This window comes from Erithacus rubecula, assembly GCF_903797595.1.
Source record: "Erithacus rubecula genome assembly, chromosome: 4".
Taxonomy (NCBI): Eukaryota; Metazoa; Chordata; class Aves; order Passeriformes; family Muscicapidae; genus Erithacus; species Erithacus rubecula.
In genome coordinates, this window is record NC_136686.1 from 56,364,088 (window position 1) to 56,389,748 (window position 25,661).

General features: G+C 40.4%; 1 protein-coding gene across 8 annotated transcripts in view; it reads left to right on the forward strand.

Moving 5' to 3' along the window:
* Positions 1-25,661, forward strand: part of SRPK2 (SRSF protein kinase 2) — a 125,623-nt gene that overhangs the window by 97,095 nt on the left and 2,867 nt on the right. For 2 of the 8 annotated variants that reach the window (XM_079303137.1, XM_079303132.1), the window contains 9 exons: positions 1,089-1,254; positions 3,272-3,297; positions 4,756-5,002; positions 5,900-6,388; positions 9,666-9,766; positions 9,860-9,967; positions 19,591-19,660; positions 20,374-20,466; positions 20,917-21,009. In XM_079303137.1, the coding sequence (XP_079159263.1) occupies positions 1,089-1,254; positions 3,272-3,297; positions 4,756-5,002; positions 5,900-6,388; positions 9,666-9,766; positions 9,860-9,967; positions 19,591-19,660; positions 20,374-20,466; positions 20,917-21,009 (1,393 nt within the window). Of the gene's footprint in view, positions 1-1,088; positions 1,255-3,271; positions 3,298-4,755; positions 5,003-5,899; positions 6,389-9,665; positions 9,767-9,859; positions 9,968-19,590; positions 19,677-19,819; positions 19,917-20,373; positions 20,467-20,916; positions 21,010-25,661 lie in introns of those variants that run through there. The other 6 variants (XM_079303138.1, XM_079303133.1, XR_013773915.1 and 3 more) reach the window with 5 other exon arrangements.

A 25,661-nucleotide genomic window follows, 5' to 3' on the forward strand; every position in this document is an offset into this window, starting at 1 on the left:
AGTGATGAGCAAAAGTGATATCTCTCTGAAAAATGAAAATTACCTATTATTTGAAGAAATTGTTGTCTGTCTATATTTAAGTTTTTGTAGAGTCAGAGTGTTAGCAAGTTGAAACACTTCAGAGCATTTCATTGGGAAGTATTCTTTCAAAATATGTTGTTTGCTAATCTGTGAAAATCAAGTTGCTAAGAGGTGATTTTAAGGAGAAGGTGTTTAAGCAAGGAGAAAGCATATATATAATACATCATAGAGTGATTCAGGGTGGAAAAGACCTAAAAGAACATCCATTCCAACCATTAACCCACTGCCAAGTCTGCCCTGGAGAGCACCACAGGTCATGGCTGCCAGTTGGATGGAACTCCATTCCTCACCAAGCTCTTACCTGGTGTCCACTCAGGTTTGTACCCAGCAAACATTGCACAGCCCAGCCAGTTCTGCATTTTGGGAGGTGGTTGGAAGTGAATTGGTTAAAGGCTCTCAGCAGGCTGGTCTGATTCTGAGGTTAGATACAGCTTTGAAGGTGTTAAGACTTAGATGAAGTTTTGAATGACAGTCTTCTGACCTGAAGAATTGCTTTTTGAATGTAGACAGAGGTAATTCAAACCCTTCATATCTGACAAAAGAGGAAGAGCTCAGTACTGAAAGATGAAAAAGCTTTTGTTTTTGTGAGACTGGAATTAGCTGTTTGGACTAGTGAGAATGGCATTGTTTGCCATGAATGGCATAATTTGGTTGCTTATTAAAGATAATGTAGATCTTTCTTCATTTTCTCCTTGGACAAAACTTGTGTTACACATGTTTTAAAAACTGATTTCTGAAAGGTGAATATGAAGCAATTCAGTCATTTCACTGGTATTACTGTGCATCAAAAAATTTTGCTTCATAAGCTTCTGTAATTCCATGCTGCAAGGGAAAATTATGTGGTTATGCTAGTATATTACTTGGTAATATTTTTTCCAATTTTTTTGAGTACTTCTGAGCGTTGGGATAAAATCAGGCTTATTTTAAAATTCAACTGAAGATTGAGTTTCTTAATAAATATGGTTGCAGTTTCAAGCAGATTTTTTAAAAAATCCCTTTGTAATTAGGTTCTTCAGGGTCTAGACTACCTACACAGCAAGTGCAAGATCATCCACACAGATATAAAGCCAGAGAACATCTTGATGTGTGTGGATGATGCCTACGTGCGCAGGATGGCTGCCGAGGCGACCGAGTGGCAGAAGGCTGGTGCTCCTCCCCCCTCTGGCTCTGCAGGTATGGACAGGAACCATCTGCAGGATATTATTGCTAACAGTATTTTGTCCAATGAAAATGCACATTTTGAAAAATGTGCCTGTTTAATTCTTATTCCTGCTCTGGAAGCTGTCGGAGTAATGATTTCTTACTGGTTTTGCACATTCAGGTTTTCAGGGTCCCCAGATGTAGAAAAGGATTTATTGGTATAAACTTACTCCCCTTCCATCCCACAAGCTTTAATTGCCTGGGTTTTAGTCACACTGGAAGCTTGCATTTCTAATATTGACAGCAATTAATAATCTTAACCAAATTTTGTGTAGTGCTGTTACAAGTTCATCAGCATCCTTGTGAAATCATCTGCCTTTTTGTCTGTTGTAACTTACTCTTAAGATGCAATGAAAAGTTTTGCATTCATAGTTTTTCACCCTTAAAACTGGAATTTATTGTACCTAACTGAACTTGTGATAGGCCCATTTTCCTAGGGGTATAAAATGGTTTATGTTAAACTTGCCAAGAGTTTAGATAGGAGCTGTACCTTATGTTTAGCTTGGAGAAGCTAAGGTAAAGAAGTTCACAGCAATAAGCAAACAAGGAGGAAGTGTGGCTTTCTTAGTGATTTTCTTATTAGTACTATGTTATTTTTAGTATTATGGTTGCTACTAATTTGCCAATTAAGCACATCAGCTGCAGGCAGTGGATAAGTAATTCCCTTTGTACTATAGTCAGAAAATAGATCACACATTAAAATCTGTGAGGTATGCTAAAAATACTTTCTATATCGGAAGCAAATACAGTGGTGAGAATCCATTTCACAGTGTTACATATTTTTAGATCAAAAATGGTATAAATGGTAAATATATTATATTGAATTTGACATAATGTGTAATCATATAGCTAGAGATTTTTATGTTATTTGTGTGGGAAATAACTTTATTTTGTTCATGTAACCTTTATATTGCTTCCTGACATTAAAATAAGTATCATTGCAAGGAATGGCATTCTTATCACACTTCATTTTTAGCAAATTGTAATTAAATACATGACTTTCCACACAGGAGCTGAAGATGTGTTTTCTTCACAGCATTGCAAGAATAGGTTGTGTATAATTTCTCTTTTTATAGCAGTGATAGTGCTCAGGTTTTAAGAATCTTTTTGGAAACCTTACCCTTTCAGGGGTATTCAAGCAGTTTTTTCCCTGAGCTTAGCAAGATCTGAACCTATACAACAACTCTGTATTTTATTAGGCATTCCTTAATTGCCATAGGCCTGGCATCTGAAGAAGTTTGTGAGAGTTTCTCTCCAGTGCAGTTCCTCTTGCTCACTTGCACTTTGCTGCTGTCTCTCATATTTGGTTGTTTCTGTTGGTTTGGTCACAGGGAGAGGTTTTGTGGTGCTCTGTGTTTGTGACAGTCAGCCCTGCAGTCTCATCAGAGCCAGGCACTGGTGGGAGGGATCCTGCTCAGAGCTGCTCAGAAGAGCCCTGTGCTGGAGCTGCTTTTTCTGTGATACAGTGTGTTTTTTGATTTAGGCACTTCTTCATACCTCCAGCCTCAGCAATCAAACTGCCTTGTTTCAGGATATAAAACATAAGTATTTGGCTTTTCTGTTGGTTACAACACAGCACATATATCTTTGATAATATTCCCTGAACTATTTAAACCAGTCTATACCTGCTCTGCCAGCTAACTACATACATTTACTCTGTCACAGCTTTGCAGTCATTTGATGTTTTTTTCCACTCTTTATGGTTCAGCCTTTTTTTTAAAATTTCATAAACTCTCTGCCAACCACAACACAGTGAACACAGGTAACTGCTGGCTCCTTCCAATCCCAGATGTTCTGATGGAGACATCAAATGATTTCAGACAGCATGTATTTGTAAAGAGTAAAAAATCTGGCTAACAAAGTACACTTATCACTGCCTTATTTAGTTAAGAAGATTTTAAAATTATTTCTGCTTGTTTTTGCTTTTATAGAGTTGCTTTTGAAAAAGAAAACCTTTGTTTTATTTATGGTTTATTTTTTGTCTTTTTAGTGAGTACAGCTCCACAACAAAAGCCTGTAAGTATTGTTATATAATGCAATCTAACTGCCTTATTTTCTGTTTTTCTCTGGTATTAATATGTATCAGACTTTTAGTAGCCTTTTAAAAAAACCCTTTTAAAAGCTACCTTTGAGTAAAGCTTTTATCTTTCAAAGAATATTTTTCTTTTAATGTCTCTGGCTTTACCAGTTTTAAGCACAGTATTTCTGTGATGGAAATTCTCACAGACATACAGTTCTATAGCTATGTCAGACTGAGTTAAGCATTGCCATTTTCTTCTCTTGAAGAATAATCCATTTGTTCAAATCCTGACAAAAATGGGTGAATGCACTAAATATTGTGCATTGCACATATCTTAAGGGCATAAAGGCCTTAATCATCAAGGCCTGAAAGTTGAGGCAATTTTATGAGGTTTGAAAGGTCTCTTTGCCATATGCATATAACCAGTGATAATGTAGCTGTTCAGAAATACCTGTGGTCAAACCTGGTTTCTGTGTGTACAGAACATGTATAATTTCAGTGAGTACAACATGGATGAAAATCATTAGGGCTGTGAAATTTAATGTCTTGTTTAGACTATCCCATGGCTTTTTATGAAGATAACAGGATTTGCAGATAAACCTTTGAGGAAATGTTTCTCTCTGTTCTGTATTTTTTGATTATACGAGGATTTCTTACTGTGATATTTAAACAATGAATGGAAATTGGGTAGGTCTCATTTATCAGATAGTAAAAATAGAAGCCACAACTCAGTTAAAATGAAAGGAAGTGTTCCTATCCAAGCTCTGATATGTCCATTTTTCATTTCCTTCTTGTTGTACGTGAGTTTTTCAATCCTTATGTTATATAAAATGAGAAACTTCATAATGACCATCTGCTGTTTGTAATTCATATGTTTTGGGCCAGAAGGGAGTAATAAAAATGCTTTCCTTTTGCATGAGAACAGCTGAACAACACAGGTTTTGTTTAAACTCCATTGTTTTCATTCTCTTTAGTTTTCTCATGTCTTTTTTCTCAGAATACTTTTGCTGGTTACTACCTGCTTTATGTATAGAGAGAGATCAGATATTAAATTTATGTGCAAACAGCTAGTATGACACCCAGTTATTTTCTACATAGAATATAATCTGTTAATCTGGACTGAAGTTTAAGATTATTGTGTTTACTCAAGGTTATAGAATCATAGGAATTTTATTATGGTATCTTAGATGTATAGATGTACTTTGCTCTTTTATCTAATAATGACCAAGTAAAAAATGATCACCTATGTAAAATCTTGGTGGATTTTTGCTTTATATAATCCTATATCATTCTTGATTTGAAGTAAACTGGAAAAAGCAATATAGTTACAAAATTAGTTCCTACCTAGTATTTTCAAAAAAATGGTAATCAAACTGTAAATGAGTTTGGTGTGAGATGCCTTGAAAATAATTACTTACTTTTTTTTTTTTCTTTCTTTGGTATTAATATTTCAGGTTGGAAAAATATCCAAAAACAAAAAGAAGAAACTGAAGAAAAAACAGAAGAGGCAAGCTGAGCTGCTAGAAAAACGCCTGCAGGAAATAGAAGAACTAGAGCGGGAAGCTGAGAGGAAAAAAATAGAAGAAAATGTAACCTCAGCTGTACCATCAAATGAACAAGAAGATGAGTACCACCCAGAGGTGAAACTAAAAACAGCTGATATAGAAGAGGTAGTAGATGAAGAACCTGGAAATGATGATGGTTAGTATTAGTTGTTTTTATTGGCCCTGAGTTTACTGTTTCAGAGAGGAAATTAATTGTGTAGTGTTGCAACTGGTGCAGGGAAAAAAATCTCCAGGATGTCCTAGATCATTAAGTTAATTTTCTTCTGTAGGTAAAATTGTAGCTACAAAACATAAACGTGTAAAGAAAAATCAAACCTACTACAGAAGTGAAGAAAACCATCAATATCAGTCTGTAGCTATAAGGAACTAATAAAAGCACATAGAAAATTCAGCAGAACAGTCACCATGCCACATTAAGTGAAATAACTGAGTATCCTGGTGTAGTAGAAGAACAGTAAGATGTATTTTTCTATAATATTGTAGTAGTTGGAGTCATCATTGCTTTCCCCTTTTCTTCTTACAGAAATTGTAAGAATGTTTCCCCTTTTCTTCTTTGTCGTAATGATCTATCATTAAAAAGATTGCAACTTCTTCGCTAAAATTTTCAGTATGTCTTGTTGAAATTCATGTTCAGTTCTGGTGACTTGGACCATAATCATTATGGACCAGCTCCATTCTGACTTCCCTGATTTTCTGGTCAACTCTTCAGTCCTGATAAAGATGTAACTACTGAGACTCTAGTTCAGTTTGGTTTGTTCTTGTTCTGCTGTTATGAAGCATTTTCCTACTTATATGATGACTCCCTGTTGGCACAGATTGAATCCTGAACCACTTCTCATTGTTTTTGTCCAACATCCTTACTAGTCCTTTCTTTTGCCTTTAATTTATTTTTTAAGGTTTACATATTTCAGTGATATTCTTGTATGGTATGTCAGAAGTCAGGTAGTTACTGAAGAGTTACAAGTGATAAATGCCTAATTTAGTCTGGTTTATTGATGCATGATGTAATGTGTTGCTTGCTGAAATTTTTAAGGTGAAACAGAAGATCAGGATGAAAAAGAAGACACAGAGAAGGAGAACACTGAAAAAGATGATGATGTTGAGCAGGAACTTGTCAACACTGACTCTACAGACCCTAAGTGGATAGAATCCCCCAAAACAAATGGCCATATTGTGAACGGCCCATTCCTATTGGAACAGCAGATTGAAGATGAAGATGAGGAAGAGGAAGAATGTCCAAATCCAGAGGAGTATAATCTGGATGATCCAAATGCAAAAAGTGATTACTCTTATAGCAGCTCCTATGAACAGTTTAATGGTGAATTGCCAAATGGACGTCATAAAATTGCAGAGTCCCAGTTCTCTGAATTTTCAGCGTCAGTGTTCTCTGGGGCTCTAGAGTCTGTAGCTTGTGGTTCTGCTGTTTCTGAAGGATCAACTGTAACTGAAAGAGAGGAGAGCAGCCCATCTCATGACAGGAGCAGAACGGTTTCAGCTTCCAGCACTGGGGATTTGCCAAAAAGTAAGTGTTCCTCTTAATGGCTTTTGTCTAGTAAGCATGGGCGTGTGTTCTGTTAAATAAATGAGGCAGGTAAAAGGAATACAAAGATAGTGGTTAGGTTAAGAAAATTAGTAAATTGCATGATTTTTCTTGCAGAACTGTGATTTATGGGTTATTTTCCACTCTAGAACTTGCTTTTAAGGGGTATTAAATAAATTATCTTAAATATTTTCATTGACAAGTCAGTCTATTTGTCAAAGAGAAATCTATAGCTGTCAATAAACATCATTCCTGTAGTTTAAAGGTAGAAGATGAGCATGAGATCATGTAACCTGATGATAACAAGTTAGTAATTTTCAGCCCAGTAACCTTTATTGTTAGCTTAAAACAATAAGAGAAAGAGAAGAATACCTGTTCTTAAATGGACAAATGAAATTATAATCTAGTGATTGAGGTGGGTTCCACTGTTTGGTACTTGGAATTGTTTTGTATGAATTGTAGCAAGTTTGAATTTGTCTGGCTGCAACTTTCACTTCTTATCACATCTTTTCAGTCATATTGAAGAATTCTGTAATATACTATGTTTTCATTAATTGATTGTGCTTTTTGTGTCACACAGTCCTGTCTTAACCTTTTATTAATACTCAACAAGGCATGTTGCCAACCTTAAACTTATGGTATTTCTATATTCAGCATGGTTTTGGACATTTAAATTCTGGCCATGAATCCAGAACTTTTGCCTGTAAATCCATTGAAGACATGGAAGGTGAAATCTTGGTGTCATTGCAAAGAGTTGGATTTTTGCCAGTGCATGAAATAGCTTCAGGATATTACACATAAAGTCTTATTTATAGTGCCAGTGATTAGATGATAAATATATGGGTTTCAACTTTAATAAAGAAAATACTGAGAGACTAAATTTATAAGCAGATAGAAGAAAATGGGAGCTTAGGGAGAAGCTCACCAAACCTACCATCAACATTGTCACAGATGAAGTTACTAAATTTAAATTGAGCTGCATTGAAAACTGCAGTCAAGTCTATTTCTTGGTTTAAGTCTTCAAAAGAGCAATTCACACAGTTTGTTACAGGATCTGACAGGTAAGGTAAGAAATACCAAATAAAATACAGCTCATTATTTTGAAGTATATAACTGCATTTCTGGAAGATCCAGGCAAATCAGGCCTCTAATCCATCTCCTTATCCTCTGAGGTCCCCAAAACAATATAGAGGAGGCTCCTAGATGGCTGGTAGCTCCTTTTGTTGTGCCAGCTGTATATTGGCAGAAAGACTCCACTGCTGCTTTCCTGGGGTGGGGTGCTGTGTAAAATCCTCATGTCTTCAGAGATTAAAGCTGCTTTTTTCCTCCTGGAACAGCTTATCTTCATAGCTGGAGAAGCAAACCTACTTTATTCCTCCTTGATGTTATCCCATGGGTTCACACACCTATTTTGCAAAGAGAGAAGACAGACAGGAATTTCAGTGATAGTTGACTTTTTTTGAAGAGGAAAAGCTGAATGTTGCAGATATTAGTGGCATCAATAATAACATTGAGTATAACAATAATAAAACAGATGAAGGTATTTAGAAAGAAGAAGCATACAGGAGTTAGAGGCTATTTAATATTTTTAAGTGGTGCTACATAATTTTTCACCATATCTTTATTGTCCTTTTCTTGTACTGAAGTAGCCTTTTCTTTGTTCCTCTTTCTCTAGGCATTGCTATGTATTGTTAAGTGACATGGTCTCATCTTACTTTTGTGGGGTACTTGCCTTATTCAGTGCACAAACCAATTTGTGTTCAGTGATGAGCAGTTTTTTCCTTTTTCCAGTTTTCACTGCGTGACCAAATGCCCTGAAGATAAATTTGTAATTTCCTCACGACTCTCCTCCTCCTCTTTCCAGTGTTTGAATTTTGCTAAGTACATTGTCATACTGAGACTATGAGAATTAAGGTGATATTTCTGAATTTTTATGGAACTAGGACACAGAACTGTTCCCTCATTTTGTGCACAGGTTGAGCTTTTTTGGATGCTTTTTTTTAGTACTTTCTAGAAAATACACTTGTTTTGACTTCACTTTCAGTTGTAAATGATCTGTGTTTGTCAAATACATAATCCAAGAATTCATCTTTCAGAAAAGACAGGACTTTAAGCATTGCAAGTTTTTAGAAAAACACAAGTGTAGGCACTTCCCTATTACCTGCTGAGGTCCCTCTCTTACAAAAAGTTTGAAGAAAGCAGTTGCCTAATGCCATATTCAGATATTTTAGTCATGAGGCTTTTTTCCCCCCTTCATTCCACTTTATTTACTGCAGTCCTTCAACAAGATATGTGGGAAGGATTTATCTAGCATCATCTTTTTTTTTTTTTTTTTTTTGCAAAGACTACTGAACTGAGAATGGTCTGTTATTTCTTCAGTAGTGCATGTGATTATGTTAAAAAAAATCACACTGTACTATGCAGCATGTTTTTAAGGGAAGACTTTAATATTAAGCTTACTAGTTTTCCTAGTACCTATCTTTTGAGTGTTTTACTTCTATCCTTGTGTTGGTGCTTTTTATAAACTCGAGTCTTGGACTCCATTCCAGCTTTTTTAGAGGGCTGTTTGTTGAGGTCACTGCCTCCTCACTGTCCCAAGAGTCTTCAAAGATTGCAAGATGAATCAAAGTCCTGCCTTTTTAGTCTGGATCATAATTGTTGCAAGTAGCACCTTCAGAGAACTTTGAATGCTGAATTATTTGTGAAAAGGATGACAGCGTCCTAAGCTCTCAAATTTTCCAGTTTCACTGAGTCTTTTACCCCTTGAGATAAGTTTACAAAAAAACAAAACCAAAACAAAAAAAACAACAAAAAAAGGGGAAAATCCAGCCAGATTTTATTTACTGTATCCAGGCATGGAAGTGCAGGATTTATTTTCTCAACCAAACTGTTCCAAGAACATATATTTCATGTGTGTAGTGGGTGAGTCTTCTTGGAGTCTGAGTTTTCACATTTTCTGTCTGAATCTGTTCTGGGAAACATATACACTGGTTTTGCATAGAACTTCCTCTGGATATTGTAGTAATAGTAATTTGGCAGCTGAAAAATGCAAAAACATTGCACTTGAAGTGTATAAGGATATTTAAAAATCAGGGTAAGAAATCCTATTTATGTTGCTTTAATTTCTTGTAACATTCAGCAAATTATTTTGATGTCTTCAGTGTATGACAACACTGAATGAAGTGTCAAGGGAAAACTGCCTGGAGATAATGAACAGTAGGCTTAACATACTAACTATTCTGCATTTTGCTTGTGTTAGCAAAAACTCGTGCTGCTGACTTACTGGTGAATCCACTGGACCCAAGAAATGCAGATAAAATTAGAGTTAAAATTGCTGACCTGGGGAATGCCTGCTGGGTGGTAAGTGTAACTGCATCATTTGAGCTGTTCACTATTTAAAAATGGTCTTTTTATAGTCCTTTTTTTCCATTAATGTGGTTCTTTCTATTTTAGCATAAACACTTCACAGAAGACATCCAGACAAGACAGTACAGATCCATAGAGGTTTTGATAGGAGCAGGTTACAGTACACCTGCTGATATCTGGAGTACAGCATGTATGGTAAGAACAATGCAATGTGTATTTTACAAGAGTAAAGTTCCTAAAAACAGTTTATTTAGTGAGGAAACCTGGTGGGGATGGTTTTGACATTTTGACACAAATACATTATCATAAATGATGTTTTATCAGATAGCTGCTGCTTTCTTCCCTTTCTTTCAATTTCTCAAGCCTTCTTAATCCAAAAGGAAATATTTTGGCGAGCACATCTAATTTTCATGTGATGCATTTAAACTTGTAGTCAGAAACATGCAAGTTTGGAGAGAAAATGTCTGTTCTATATGTCTAATTTGAATGACAAATGTAACTGAAAAAGTACAACTGCTTGTTTCATTCCAGTCCTAGAGCCTGTACTGCTGTTAGCTGCAATTACATTCCTTTTCTTGTGTAAAGTAGCAAAACAATTAAATACTTTAAATTGGTGCCAAGTGTAGTGAAAACATGGATTGGATTAGGCTTGGTTCTAAACTCTGAAGAGAAGGAGTTCAGTTTATTGGCATATACTATGTGGTAATGCTCTGTAGAATTAATTTTAACACAGAACTGAAATTACATCTTTTTAAGAGTCTTTAGAGAACAGAAAAAGTGAAAACTTAATAATGTAGCTTTTTTAAACACAAGTATTTCTTTGAGGATGAACAAGCTGTATGCATCTTCTCATTAAAGATAGAATGTATTTCCAAAAAAACAAATTTAGAAATACCTTTGCCAATTTTAAAGACTTAATCAAATCTTTATATTTTACAAATACATGTCTGATAAGAGTAAGTGTGTGAGGAGGAGGAGGAGAAGACTCAAATACTAGACACAGTTTGCAGGCGTGGGTGATGAGAATTACACAGCTCAGAGGGAGAGGAGGAGGAGGAGGATTGAAAGGAACATAAAATCCTACAGATATAAGTTCAGCAGGCCATGTGTTGGAACTAACTAACCCATAAGTGAAATTAAAGTATGTTTTCTCTGGAGTTTAGTACTAGCTTTTCCTTTAGCACACAGAAAACCCATCCATTTCCAAATTTACTCTTCTATTTGGGGACAAAATGGAGAAGATAATGGGGTACTAAACAGCAATCTCATACCTAAGGAATATAATATTCTTGCAATACTTGGGATTGCCCAGCCTATTACAACTTCTCTGTGTTGCATATAAATGTTAGTGCTTTCTTCAAACTCAGGTAAAGAAAAATGCCTAAAGCATCACTGCCACTGGAGGTATCTTAACTTAGATTCACAATTATGTATGAAATGTCAGTATTTTAATGAGAAAAATGTATTTCTGCTTTTTTGTTATGCAAGCCTGGCAGATATTAAAGCATTTGAGGCAGAAGTGCTGTAATTCTGTCTTTTGTCACAGTCTTCAGGTTTTTGCCCTTAGGAAATGCAGTAGAAATTTTGTAACATTACAGCACTGACATACAGTTCTTGAATTCAGTTGTCATCATGGTATAGTTGAGTAAAAAATAAGAGAGCAGCCTCCCAAGCTCATAGAAAAAATTAATTATTTGAAAACCCCTAGAATCTATTTGCATTGCTGTGTGGCTGAGAAAATGGGTCAGAGCACTGGGGATACTGATCTTGTATCAGATGGAAAGCAGCTCTGAGGTAGGGATTGCCTTGAAGACCTTAATACCTCTTTCTGCAAAGGACTTGTAACAGAGATTAACAGCCAGGAAAGTATTCCTGATGTGCAACTGCACACTCCTAAATAACTTATTTAGGCTGTCTTTGGAAATTATAATGTGAACCTCTCCAATCCCTAAGGCAGTCAAGAACTGTGAAGTGCCAAAGTGTTTTAATGCCTCTACAGCCCCACTTGCTTTCTCAAGTTTGGTTTCATTCTTGTACCTAGATTTGTTTCAGAAAATGTCTTTCTAGTTATCTTGCTCTTGTTTGATATTTAATTTGCTCTGTTCCATGTTTACTGTTTTCAAAGGGATTGTCTGCTGGAGCAGGTGGTGTTTATTTTCAGCCACAATACAGATCAGATACCCTGTTAGACTTGTCCAGAACTCCCAAAGGAGTGCAGAGGCAACTTTTCTTGTACAAGTCCTGAGTCATTAAGGGTGTTTTTGGAAGCATTACTGTGTAAAATGAGTGGTCCAGCAGTATTTCCATTACTTCTTCCTTGGTCATCCATCCATCCATCCATCCATCCTTTACCTAATGTGACAACACCAAGCACACATGAACACTTCTTAGCTTGCAAAATACAAGATTCTCTCCATGTATTTTGTGTCCACTGCTGTGTCAGATATTCTAGCTCATATCTCCATTAAAAAAATTGCAACTAAAAAGGCCTTATTTGGAATTTTGTGTCCATAGGTTTTCTGTGTCAGGGATTTATGTGTGTATAAAACACACCTGTCTTTTTATGTGTCCTGGATTATATGAAGAATGACTTGGTGTGCTTGGTAACAGGATTCACCTGAGGTCTTCCTTGGTCTTGTGCTTTATAGATGTCCATTTCAGCCTAAGGTTTTCACTGCCTTTTGCTTGCTGATGAATAATCTTGCTGAGTGTAGACTGATCATGTGTCTGCTGCTGGTTCTTGTATTGGCTTGTATTTATGGCATAAAGTGTGTTAAGCACAGAAGGTTGTGTTTTATCTCAGCAGCAGTAGAATATCTTTTTCCACCATACCATTTTCTTGTCCATTTTACACATTCTTTAATAATAAGCATGAAGATGAGGTTTTTCTAGCAAGGCCTCTGATAAATGGGCCCTGAGCATGCAGAGCATCTCTATTCCTGTGTGCACATCAGCTTCCAGAATATCCCCTTGTGAACCTTCTGGGACATGGTACACTGTGTCTGAATGGAAAGCATTCCCCACCTGGGCTCAGTTTGGCATGGCTTTGTTTAGCCAGGAGGTTGGTGGTTTTGATGCAGCCTCCAGGAAAGAAAAGTCCTATTTTATTTGTATTGGCTTTAGTATGGGACTAGCCAGTTCCTGATCAGGATTACTTCTGCTGGGAGTGTATGTAATCAGAGCTGTATAAGGGCTCTACCCAAACAGCAAAAGTGGGCAAAATAACTCAGTGCTAATAATCTTACAGTGCTGTTTCCTTGGTGTTATGTCAGTGAATAAGTAGCATTGCAAGCCAACAGCCTGTGAGCTGAATCTTCTAATTTTAGATAGTTTGGCATGGCCCATTTCTTGTGCCCCACACTTTTTTGAGTCAGGTTTAAAGAATGAATGTGAATATCCTCAGACCAGTCATCTGCTCAGGTGATCTGAGTTGCAGAGTCTCTAAGAAAAAACAAATAAAGGAAGGGAAGAAAGAGGATGATGCATATCTTTGGAGACTTGTAATCAGTGCATCCATGCAGTGCTGTGGAGGAGGTTAGATGTCAGTGGGCTTTTCTAGACCACAGCAGAGTTTTTTGCTTGTTCAGTGTTTGGCAGAGAATTCCACAAAGTGTAGCTTATATTTTTTCCTCTAGACTTTGGTGATCTTGGTTGGAGTGATTTTTGCTGTCATTTGCTGGACATGTGTAAGTTTGGTTAGGGAAATTGTACAGTGCCCTTTCATTTTAACAGTGTGGCCTGTTCAAGTGGAATCCTGTGCTGCTCTCATGGAAAGCTAGACACTGGGAATCTCTCCACATTTACTGAATCTAGAACATGTTCTCTTCCTGTACTAAGCCCAAATTCTGCCAATAGGGAAGTGCATCTCTCATTTTCACCCAAGAAAGGGAATAGATTTGGAACCAACAGTACCTTTGACAGGATTTAAACCACTCTTGATTTAGTTGCATTGGTTTGAATTTCCACATTAACAGTATTGAGCAAGTTGCTTTCTTTAGGGCAGAAACTGAACAGACACTGAGTGATTTAGCATTTCCTAAATCCCAGAAAACACAGAACACAGTACTCCACTGGTGCTGCCAAGAAATCCTGGCAAGATAAAGGAATTAGTACTGGCAAATGGCATCCCTTTGTATTCCTTCTGGAAATGACTGCAAGCACCATGATTGCCCTGCTTTTCCTTGTTCCAGTCTCCTTGGATTGGAGACAGGAAAAGCACCTGAAGTGATCAATTTGATGAAACTGATCCATCTGAGTTTTGTTCATTACCTTTGTTTTGAGCTGTGGGAAGGAGGTGTCTATGTCACAGGCTGGGACATGAACAAGGCTTTTAAAGTTTTTTAACACTTCTCTGAGGTGTTCTTTGTGGAGAGTTGTGATTCCTGCAACATCTTGTCTTTGTAATAAGACCTAGCAAACATGACAGCTACAGATCAGCAGGAAGCCAGAGAAGGTGAAAATTGTACTTGGTATTTTATCTACCCAGAGAGAATCCAGATGATGAAGGAAAACACTACCAGGTGTGAGGGAAAGGGAACAGGCAAAGAATTTTCAAGACAAGGGGCATGCTACTGCAAGGCAAGGAAGTTTACAGCAGTGGGGTTTATTCATGGGCATTTCTGTTCATGTGAGAGAACTCAGGATCAGAATGAAGAATGAGCAGGATATTGTAAGTTATGATGTTAAAATTAAACCTACATGTAAGTGCTTGATTGCAGGCTTGTGCTCCCAGTTTACTTCTTTGTATGGTATTCTCTGTTCACTACATGGAGTAGTGGGGAGGTAACTGTCCTTAACTACTCTTCTACTGTTGTAAGCAGGGAAAAAATGATCATGTCTCCATGGGATCATGAGTATCATCATGTTAGTATGTGTGAGTGGCACATACCAAAGGTGTGATGACAAACCTCAGTCTGCACAGAAGTGGTATTTTGAGGAAATTGGAAAATCAAAAATGTGGCTTTGAGGGGAGAAAAAGCTGAAGTTGCTATGCACATATTTTTCAGTAGGCAGATACAGTACAGAATGCTGTTATTACTCACTGTACACCCTTTTTGAAGGTGGTGGGTGGACAACCTGAAACACTCAAAAGAAAATGATTTCCCAATGGAGTTGACTTTCCAAAGCAACCACTCAGTATGTGCATGATTCCAAGACAGGAGTACAGCAAATGAAAGAGCCCTGTTTCCTTTCCAAGCATCCCATGCAAATCTCTGTTTTGTGTATTTGGCCTTTCTTACCAAGCACTAACCATGCAAAATGCTTTTCATACTCTTCTCATTGCCTGGCTCTTCAGAGGGGGGATGTCCATTGGAGAGCAAGCTGTCAGCTGGTGTGTCTGTCTCAAAAAGCTTTCTGATCTTCTTTCCATGCTCCCACTGACCTGGGCAACAGTGTTCTTAAAACCAAGCCTGTTTTCAAAGCAGTCTTCTCATTCACATCTCTTCATTTCAGCTGGGGCAGAGAGGCTCTGGCCAAGAGCTGCATCTCATCTGTCAAAATAGTAATTCTGGCCTATAGCTTGTTGTTCTTTTTCAGCTGGGGCTTCAATTCAGGCAGACTGATGCAGTCCAAGTGAATTGTTCTTCCAGTTCTCTCCCAGACAGCTTTCCCTAGGCTTGCATCCATCCTTCAATCACCAGATTGAGTACACAGCTGTCACACAGTGAAAATGTAGCTATTTCCAGTTGTGTGGTTAGATATGGGTCCATTGTATAGTAATGCCACCAGTTCTGCACTGTGGTAGGTTCCCAGACAATGGTGTGGCAGGAAAGAAATAGAGCCTGTTCAGAGCCTATAAAACAGCAGTGTAACCATTTATATGAAAGGTTCACCATCTGCAGATGGAGAAAAGCAGTCTAGACTGGTTTTCTGTGAGAACCTTAGGAAAAGGGTAAGTAGAAATTGCCAGAACAGTCAGTAAGGATGGATGGTTGCCTTGGGCTTCTGTGCCATATGTTTAGTGTGCTGTATCTAATTTTTTATCTCCATATAATAAATGAAATGCTGACTTCTCTTGCAGTAAATGTCAACAGTAAGTAAAAAATCATGTTATTTTAAAGTTGGAGTTTCTGTCAGGAAACTAGTTTTTAGAAATTATTTCTTTCAAATGGGAAGTAAATATGGATAGTCTGTATTTGTAAAGCATAATGGAAATTATAGGCAAATATAGGTTTAAATTGATCTCTGGTATCTGCCTCCTTGAACAAGGGTTGTTGTCAATGGTAGATGAGGTCACTGGAGGGGTACTTGCCTCAGGGTGTACCTGTGAGAATGACATTTCCACAGCCTTGGAGCTTGAGCAGCCTGTCCCAGTACTCAGGCAGTCTCACCAAAGAATTTTTTTCCTCATGTTTGATTGGAATTTCTCTTATTGCTGCTATGTCTGCTCTGTGTTGTCCTTTCCTTGGGAAGAGTGTATCTTGTTCCTCTCCACTATTGCCTTCAGGCAGTGGAGTGCAGCAGTTAAATCCCTTTTCCCCTTTCCCCCCCTGAGCAAACCCAGCCCTGCCAACCTTCCCTCCTGCATCCTCTGCTCAGCCCCCATGATCCTGAGGCCAGGTCCTGCCTGGCCTTTCTCCCCTGGACAGGGTCTCTGTCATGCTGGTGGCCCCAGACTGGTGACAGACCAGACCAATGGTCACTGTGCTGCCCACGGTCTCCTTGTGTCCTCACAGTGTCACTGCCCCTTATGGGCACTGGGGGTTGTTTGTGCCACAGGTGGGTGTCAAGTGTGTGTGAGTGCTGAGAATGCCCAGCAAGTCCAGAGCAGCAGTGTTTGCACAGCCAGAGCTGTGGCTCTCACTGTGCAGAGATCAGCAGCAGAGATCTGCTCTTCCAGCACTCCCAGTAACAGCACAAGGGTTTAAAGAGAACAACTCTGACTGATGCAATCCAGAGATATATTTGTCCTTCTTATAGCTATTTTTGTTTATTAATGTATCTCTAATGCTGATTCTTTATGATAAAAACCTCCTTCTGGGTTTTATTCTTTTTTATATGAGGACAAATTAATTTTATTTATCTTGCACTGTGTAGCCAGTCTGTGCTGAACATATCTGGGAACGTACTGCCAGGTTGTCACAGATGACCCTGTGAGACATTGTCTTTCTTGGATGCTAAGAACCATCATTACAAATACTTATCAATCACAGCACCTGCCTCTGGGCTCTTCCTGTGCCCATCTGAGTCAGAAGTGATTTTATCCACTTGGAGTTCTTCAGGGAGAGTCTGAATGTGTGAAGTGCTGTGGTCCCAACCCATCCTGGGCATGGAATCAGAGCTGTAGAGAAAGGAAAAGAGAAGCATCATCAATTTTCAAAAGGTTTAGTTTTTTGTTCAGCAAGAGGGTGGTATACATATCCAAATCTGTGAGAGCTTTCAGCTCTTGGGATACACAAACTGATCTCAAATTCTAAGAGTATCACTGTAGTGTGCTTACCTCTTGTGCTTCTCTATAAACACTTTGCACAGTTCTTCAGTTTAGTCTTTTTAGTCCCACGCAGACATATCCAGTTATTAATACTTCATTTTGGGATGGAAACTATATTCTTGTCTAGTCTACCTTTGTGGCTAAATTCAGCTACATTTCTGTTCTTCTCCAGGGATCTGTGTGTAATAGTGAGTTTCTCAGTGTCCTCAGGAATCACATCAGTATGTGCTCTCCTGGGGAAGCTGCTCCAGCTCTTCCTATGAATAAATGCATTGCCATGAGATACAGAGAGGACACTTGGGTCTGCTGGCTCATCTCAGGAGAATAACAATGTTCTCTGTGTTGTGTTCAGAGATCTCTCCCAGTGATCACTTCTGGCCACTCTTAACATTTATTTCAGTTTAGAATTCTGATATTTTATGAAGTCCTTCAGATTTTTTCAGCTGTAAAATGAAAAATGTCAATCTTGAGCTAAAAGAGTGGAATAAGAGAAGTAGTTAATGGCTGTTTATTAGTGATAGTAACTTTAGAAGTTAATGGCCTGTTGATAGGATCAGCAAAAATGTCAACAAGGGATGTTCTTGTTTTTTTGGCTGCTATGTGTGATTGCAGTGAGTTATGTTGGCTGTGCTTCACTTGGATGACACTGCAGTTCACAGCTTGAAGAAGCCAAGTGCTCATAAATAGGCTCCATTTACAGGTGATTTAACAACTCCAGATTATAAATTGGAACAGAAAAGTGTCTATTTTCAGGAGACAACTATTTTGTAGTAAATGTTCTAATCTAGTGGAATCCCATCCTAGAATTGTGCCAGGAAGCTCTGCCTCATTTTTGGAATGCTTTTCTGGATCAGTTGTTTTCCCATGTCTTGGACATGGAAAATAGTTTGATGTTTAAACCACCTGGAAAGAATTAGATTCCTGTGGCTGTTTGGGCAATTGATGAGCCAGAGCTGAAAGAGAATAATTGAACCAATTAGACCAGATGAATCCATGTCTGGACCCAAGCAGGGGCTCTCATAGTTGCTTCAGTGCTTTGCAGCTTTTCATATTCATTGCACCCATAAAGAGAAGTCAGTTTTGCCCTCACCTAACACAGGGTTGGCATCCCATGGAAGCATTGCCTGCCCTGAGGGAATCTGATATCCTGGTGTCTGTTCTGGGTTCCCCATCAGTATCGATCCTGCCATTTACTCCCATCATTGAAGTATTAAAAAAAAACCTTTCAGATTTAGAGTAATTGAAGAAGCTAATTCAAGTGATTAATTACAGTCATAAATGGATTTTATTTGTTATTCAGACTTCCTTAGTTAAGCCTCCAACATGTTATTTGACCCTTCAGATACATGTGTAGTTCTTATTATATATTTAGAAACACCTGATGTATGTAGAAATACTTGATGCAATCACCAGAGCACACAGGAGCCTGCAAAGCTGAGTTTAAGGCTGGCTCAGTGCAGCAGAGCCAGGCTTTTGGGAGAGCTGGGCTCTTGGGAGCCTGGTGCTGCTCAGGGGCTGCACTCCAGCCCTGCCTGATTTCCTTCCTTCATCCTGCCTGCATGGGCAGCAGTGCTGGGCAGTGGGCACATTGCTGTGCCTCCAGGGCCCTGCGGGGCTGGACAGGGGGCTGGACACAGGGCTGGGCACAGGGATGGACACAGGACTGGGCACAGGGCTGGACAGGGGGCTGGACACAGGGGCTGGACAGGGGCTGGACACAGGGCTGGACAGGGGCTGGGCACAGGGGCTGGACATAGAACTGGGCACAGGGATGGACAGGGCTGGGCACAGGGCTGGACAGGGGATGGACACAGGGCTGGGCACAGGGATGGACACAGGGCTGGACACAGGGATGGACACAGGGCTGGGCACAGGGCTGGACAGGGGATGGACACAGGGCTGGGCACAGGGATGGACACAGGGCTGGACACAGGGCTGGGCACAGGGCTGGGCACAGGGCTGGACAGGGGATGGACACAGGGCTGGGCACAGGGATGGACACAGGGCTGGGCACAGGGATGGACAGGGGATGGACACAGGGCTAGACAGGGGCTGGACATGGGACTGGACACAGGGCTGGACACAGGGCTGGGCACAGGGCTGGACAGGGGATGGACACAGGGCTAGACAGGGGCTGGACATGGGACTGGACACAGGGCTGGACACAGGGCTGGGCACAGGGCTCTCTCCAGAGCCCAGGCTGGTGCTGCTGCTGCCCTGCAGGAGGGATGTCCCCAGGTAAATGGCCTCTCCTCAGCCCTAGATCCAGTCATAGGCCTTGTGTGAATTCCCTCTGTGTCCTGAGATAGCTGTGATGTTCTGCTGACATCTTAGGATCAAAAGTGTTGCTTGTGAAATGCCCATGACTGTGTCTGTTACGTTGTAGGCGTTTGAGCTGGCGACTGGAGATTACTTGTTTGAGCCACACTCTGGTGAAGACTATTCCAGGGATGAAGGTATGACTCTTTTGAGGTATTGTAAGAGTTTCTTCATATTTTCATACTCCTTCTCTTAAATTTCCAGTGAGCTTACAGTGGGGTTTAAGTTTCGTATTTGAGTAAAACTGTTCGTACACGTTGTTTTCAGAATATAAATATGATTTTTTTTCTTTTTAGTTTTAAGTTCCACCACTAGCAGTGGGTGGGCAAAAACTCCCTTCTGCAGATACTCATCTCCTTAACAACTGCCTGAAGGAATTAAACTGCCCTTCTTGTAAGATTGCATATGTGTGGAAACCTGACTGAAAATAACATTTTAGTTTAGAAAAAAACCGACAAATTTGAACTTTATTCTATTATTCTTTTTACAAGAATGACACTGGAATAATGTTTACATTGTGTATTTTTATTTGAATTAGGCAATTACTAATTATTTTTTTTAAATCAGAGTTAACTCCTGCTTCCATCTGTATACCTGTCCATTTTCATGCTTGTTTGCTTGTAAATGCTCTTTGCAGTGGTAATGTGGGCATCATTCATTGTTCCTAAATGCTACTAATGATGCCAGAGCTCTGCTGATCCTGGAAACCTCTGCATGGATTTGCTGCAAACATTGTTGATTTGAAACTATTTCTGATTTTTTACTAATTCCAGTTTCTTTCCTCTTCTTTTTTATCCCATCCTTTCCCTGCCCCTTCCACTCCCGTATCCTTTTTTTCTCTCCCTCATAGACCACATAGCACACATCATAGAGCTGCTAGGCAATATCCCAAGGCACTTTGCTCTATCTGGAAAATATTCTCGGGAATTCTTCAATCGCAGAGGTAGTACCTCTTCTTTTTGGAAGGTGCCGTGATGCAGACAGAAGTGGAATTGCTGCTGCTGGTTGTATCATGTCCCAGCAGGGAGCATTTCCTGAAATCACACAACTAAATTTTCAGTTTGAAATGCAAAATTCCCAGGAATCTCTGACAATATTTTTGTGGGTTTTTTTTTTTTTTTTTTACCCAAATATTCTAAAAAATAACTATTGGTACATTTTAAATTACGTGGCAAAAGTTGTTTGTGGCAGCCTACCCTCAAACATTGTTTTGAGAAGGAAGTTTTGCTGAAAGCATCTTTCAGAGTAGCCACTGAGCAAGCAGTGTGCACCTGTGTTCTTCACCAGGATCAATCTATTTCTGTCTGTACCGGGCCAGTGTTAGTGTGTGCATGCAATGTACTGATTAAACTGTTGTATGTTTCTGTTTTGCTGGCAATGTTCTCCAATGCAGACCACATAGCATTGATCATTGAACTGCTGGGAAAAATCCCTCGAAAATACGCTATGTTGGGGAAATATTCCAAGGAGTTTTTCACCAAAAAAGGTAACGGTATTTATGCAACACTAATTTAAAGCATAATGCTATCCAAAAGGAGAGTATGTTCATTTACGGGTGCTGAAGAAATATATCCATTTAATTGGACAGCTCTTACTAAAGAAGAACTCTGGTGTAAACTTGGCTTTCTGAGCAAAGCCACAATTTGCAGTGTTCATTTCAATATTTCATTTCAAACTCATTTGGGGATGTACTCAGCCAAGTGTGGATGTTAACAAGTGTCCTGTGACTCTGTTGTCTAATGTTGGTGTAAGTGTGAGGACTCAAGTGATGCATAGCTTGTAACATGGTGAAAACTCATCTGTCAGCAGCTTTGGATCCTTGCTGGTGGTCCAGCAGGTGCTACTGGTAAGGAATTACAGGGGTGGGAAGGGAATGGCTGGGCAGTGGGCCCTGAGCTGAGTGTGGCTGCTGTCACACCCAGGGAGCAGCAGAGCAGATGGGTGTGAGCCAGAGGATGGAGCTTGGCCCAGGCTGCTCTTCAGGGCAGATTTTTGACTCATGGGGGAATATGGTGATGCCTCAGGTGTCTTCCATCCCCTGGTATGAGACAGCACTGTGCTGAATGGAGGGACAGGGGCTGCAGTGAAGTGTCAGTGTCTGGGGCTGAGCCTGGCTCTGTGAGGCTGGACACAGTCAGTGATATCCTGCCATGCATGAGGGCTGCCTGCTCTGTGCTGGATATTCCTGCTGCTGCCTCCAGGGATATTCCATCCCTGTGCCTCTGTCTCTAAGGAGGCTGTTAATGGTGGCAGTGCAGAGAGGGCAGCAGTGATAATTTCAGAGGGAGCAGCTGCCCTTGGGGGGAGGCTGAAATGCCTCTGCCTTTTGGGTGTGTGGTAGAGTTTACTAATCAGGGGGTCAGTGGACAAGCTGAAGACAGAGCTCACCATGCCCAGCACTCACCATGTAAGAGCTGGGGGAAAGCCAGTGAAATTTGCAGAGGATGGCTTTAAAACAAGTGTTTCCCTGGCAGGGGAGCTTCAGCAGCTGGCTGCTGTGGTGGGCAGAGAGAGGGGCTGTGTCAGGGCTTTCAGCAATCTCCTGGTGACTGAGATGTGCAAACTCAGAGCCCACATGTCTGAAATGGATAAAGCAGTAAGGGGGCTGGCACAAGATCCCCTGGAGCACTGGAGTGTATCTCACATTCCTGCTTTCCACCTTACAGCACAGACTGGCATTTTCTAATGGTGTCATAGAGCTGTAAAGTGACCTGGCAGTTACTCACTAACTGCAGTGTTGGCAGTGCACAGGAGAGGGCAGTTGGTAAAATTCCCATGATGTGGAGAGTCTCTGGTGCTTCCATGAGCATCTTCAACCACAGTGTCACACTTGTCCTCTGGTGCCTAAACATCAGTGACATTTCTCAGAGACACTGGAGGTGCCTCTTAAATCCTCAGGGTGGGATTTAAGGTGGGATTAAAGGCTTGGTTCACAGCCACAACATACAAGTGCAAATTTGCTGTGGAAGTAGACTGGATTCCACCTGTTTCTGCTTAAACCAGAGCATCTCAAATGTAAGACAAAGGGGTAACAAACCAAGCTGGTTTTTCAGGTCATATCAGTTACTGTTGCAAGTTGGGGAAACTGCAATGTTTTGTGGAAGAAAACTGTAGGTAGTAATGTCCTGCTTACTTGAACATCTTTTCTTTGCATCAGGCAGCCTTTCCCTTTTCCCTGCTCACCCCAGCACTGGCAGCCTCTGGTGTCCCCAGCTGGGATTTGTGTGTGGAGGGCTGGCAGTGTAAGAGGGACAGGCTTCAGAGTTGGCCAACAGGCTCCAGCATTTTGTACTTACCTGCCTGTGGCTTGAGCACTGGAGATCAGAAGCCTCGTGGTACAGGCCTGAGAGGCTCTTGGGAGGGTTCCTTGCTGTGGTCCAAGGGCAGGATTAGAAGTGTTGCTGCTGGGCTCCTGTTTAAAAAACATCAGTCTTGGGCAAAAATCAAGAAATCACAATTTGAGTTTTGCTCCTGTCCGTGGGCAAGTTTGACCTCAGAGAGATGCTTTAAGCATTTGAGTTCTGCTACTGAAGTCCCAGGCACAGAAAGAAAGATGTTATTAACTTAAAGAGTTTACAGGATCAAGTCCTTTCTCAGTAATTGCCTGAAGCAGTTTTAGACATTCAAATAGGAAGATGCATTTAAAAGAGAAAAACATTTGTAGGTTACTTCTTATACTATAAAACAAATGCTCACATATTTTTATAGGGTCTCATCCTAATTGTTTCCTTGTGAGCTAAGCCTGTTGAAGGTACTGGTAGGTGCTGTCTTTGCCCTTTGGAGGCTGAGCAGTGGGAAGCATTCTGTGGTGCTGCTGATTGACCCTCCTGGGAGGGAGGCAGGGAGAGCTCCCTCCACTCTCCTCACTTCACCCACTGCACCACCAGTCCTTGCCTTAGTTCTCAGGATCATGTCACAGATCATGTCATGTGTAACAGCAGATTATATCCCAGTCCTTCACACCACCCATGTCTTACTGTTCAATAATCCATCCTCCTCTTGCCTGGTGACACATCTTAAATTTGTCTTTGACAGATTTTAAAGACTAGCTCTGTTTTTTTTCTATATTATGGCCAGCAGAGAAAGCTTTAAATAGCTTTTTTCCCCCTCCTGGTTTTCATAATTTTTTTTAATGATTTCCTTCTGGGTTAACATTCCATTTTTCAGAGGGATCATCTGCTTTGACAACAGGAGTCCTACAGCTCTGACAACTCTATTGTCCTCTGTGGATTATCTCCTGTGTGCTTCACTATCAGAAGTCCAAATAAAGAGCTTCTCTGAGGAAGTTCTCAATATTACATTTTTAGCATTTCTTTGAAAATTCATGCTAATGCCCTGAATATAGAATATGCCAGTGTCAGATTGGTGGGGCTTGGGGTTTTTTAATTTCTCCCTTAAATATAGCCTTGCTCTCTTCCAACTACATGGTACAAACATCTTGAACTAGATGAAAATATGTGCTGGCAGACACCTCAATTTCCTGTGCTACTCTCATGCTTTAGGATGGAAATGAGAAGGATGCAAATTAAAATTGTTTCTTAGACTTTTTGTCCACCTGAGTGGTGTTAATTATCTTTTACTTACCCTATTTTGTTTCCATAGTTAATATGATCCTTACTGGAAACTGAAGCATTAGTTTAAGCATGGCCTCCACACCAATGATTTTTACTGTATCCTATCTTCTTAAGTGCTCTTACAATCTTCAAGAATTTATTCTGGAAAACTTCAGCTATAGTGTTAAAATAGTTTGTTCCTTAGCAGAAGGACTGCTGAGTATTGTGCTGGCCTTAGCATAGGCATTCACAAAATGAGGAGTACTCCAACAGCAAGAACTCTCCCTCCACAGTGGCACCAGGAGTCTCATTGTGCAATCTTACCTTACCTTACCTTGAGGGAGGAAAGATGCTGGAAATGACAAAATGAGAGTGCAAAGATGAAGACAGTGCTGGATGGGAGCACACCCACCCTCCCTCAGAGCTCAGCTGTATTTGGTACATGATTACAGCAGCCCTTTCAATGAATGCTGGGAGCTGGAGAAACCATGGACATGATTTTTTTTTAGTAATTTTTGGCTTGCAGTCAGTAACAAGTCGTTTACCTATCACTTTTTGGCAGTATTGGAGCTCATGCTTTCCTGTTACTTAATTTACTACCTGTTCTTTTAAGTAGTCACCAATACACTCTTTTGGAAACCTTCCAGAAGGTAAGATTTTCAGCAGTTAAATTTCAGGGTTGCACAAATATATAAAGGACTGAGAGTGAGCCTGGAAGTGAATGAGCTGCTCCAAGATGTGCTGTCCCTCCTGTTGTGTGGGGCAGCTGTGGGCTCAAGCAGAGCCTTTCTGTGTCTGTGGCTCTGATGGGACACACCTGGAGTTCTGGTACTAGCAGGACTCCTGCAGCTTGTGAGTGAGGGATTGTTTGCACACTTGATCTTGTGGGGACTTGTGACAGCAGCTGGAGAGCTGCTGCTTCAAGCACTGCATCCTGCCTAGGACCTGCTGAGGGCTGAGGCAGCAGCATCAGGGTCTGCTGAGCCTTTGGGGCTTTTCATCCATTGCATTGAGATGTTGCATTCAGCCCCTGGGGCAGTTGCACAGACACAGGTTCCTTCTCCTGCTCTGGAACTGCTCTAGCCACAGGCATGGCAGAGCTCCAGCCTGTGAGCTGATGTCTGATGACATTTTATGGGCAGTAGGTAACAGCCAGGGACAAAAAAAACCACTTGGTTAATGAGTGGAGTGGCCTGGATGCCCCCACCCTGGGTGGTGAAGTGAGCTTGTGAAGCCTCCAGGATTGGGTGAGACCCATCCCTGTCCACAGTGCAGAAGCACCACAGGGCTCTCTCAGGTGCTTTTTGCAGTGTCCCATGGGGGCTGTCTGGCACCCAGATATGCCTGAGAAGAAGGGAGATGGCTGTGGGTTGCACTGAGTAAAGAAATTCAGCAGCAAACAAGTGCCCTTGTGTGTCAGCTGGTCCCCAGAGATCAGAGGGGCTGGGTGTGGCAGGGCTTAATTACTGAGCAGAACAGATCAGGCACTCCTAAGTCTGGTCACATTCAGTAAGAACTTTCACACACACAGATTCATGGCTACTGTAGTTTGTGGAAGCAAGAAGCCATAGATTCATTGGCTTGT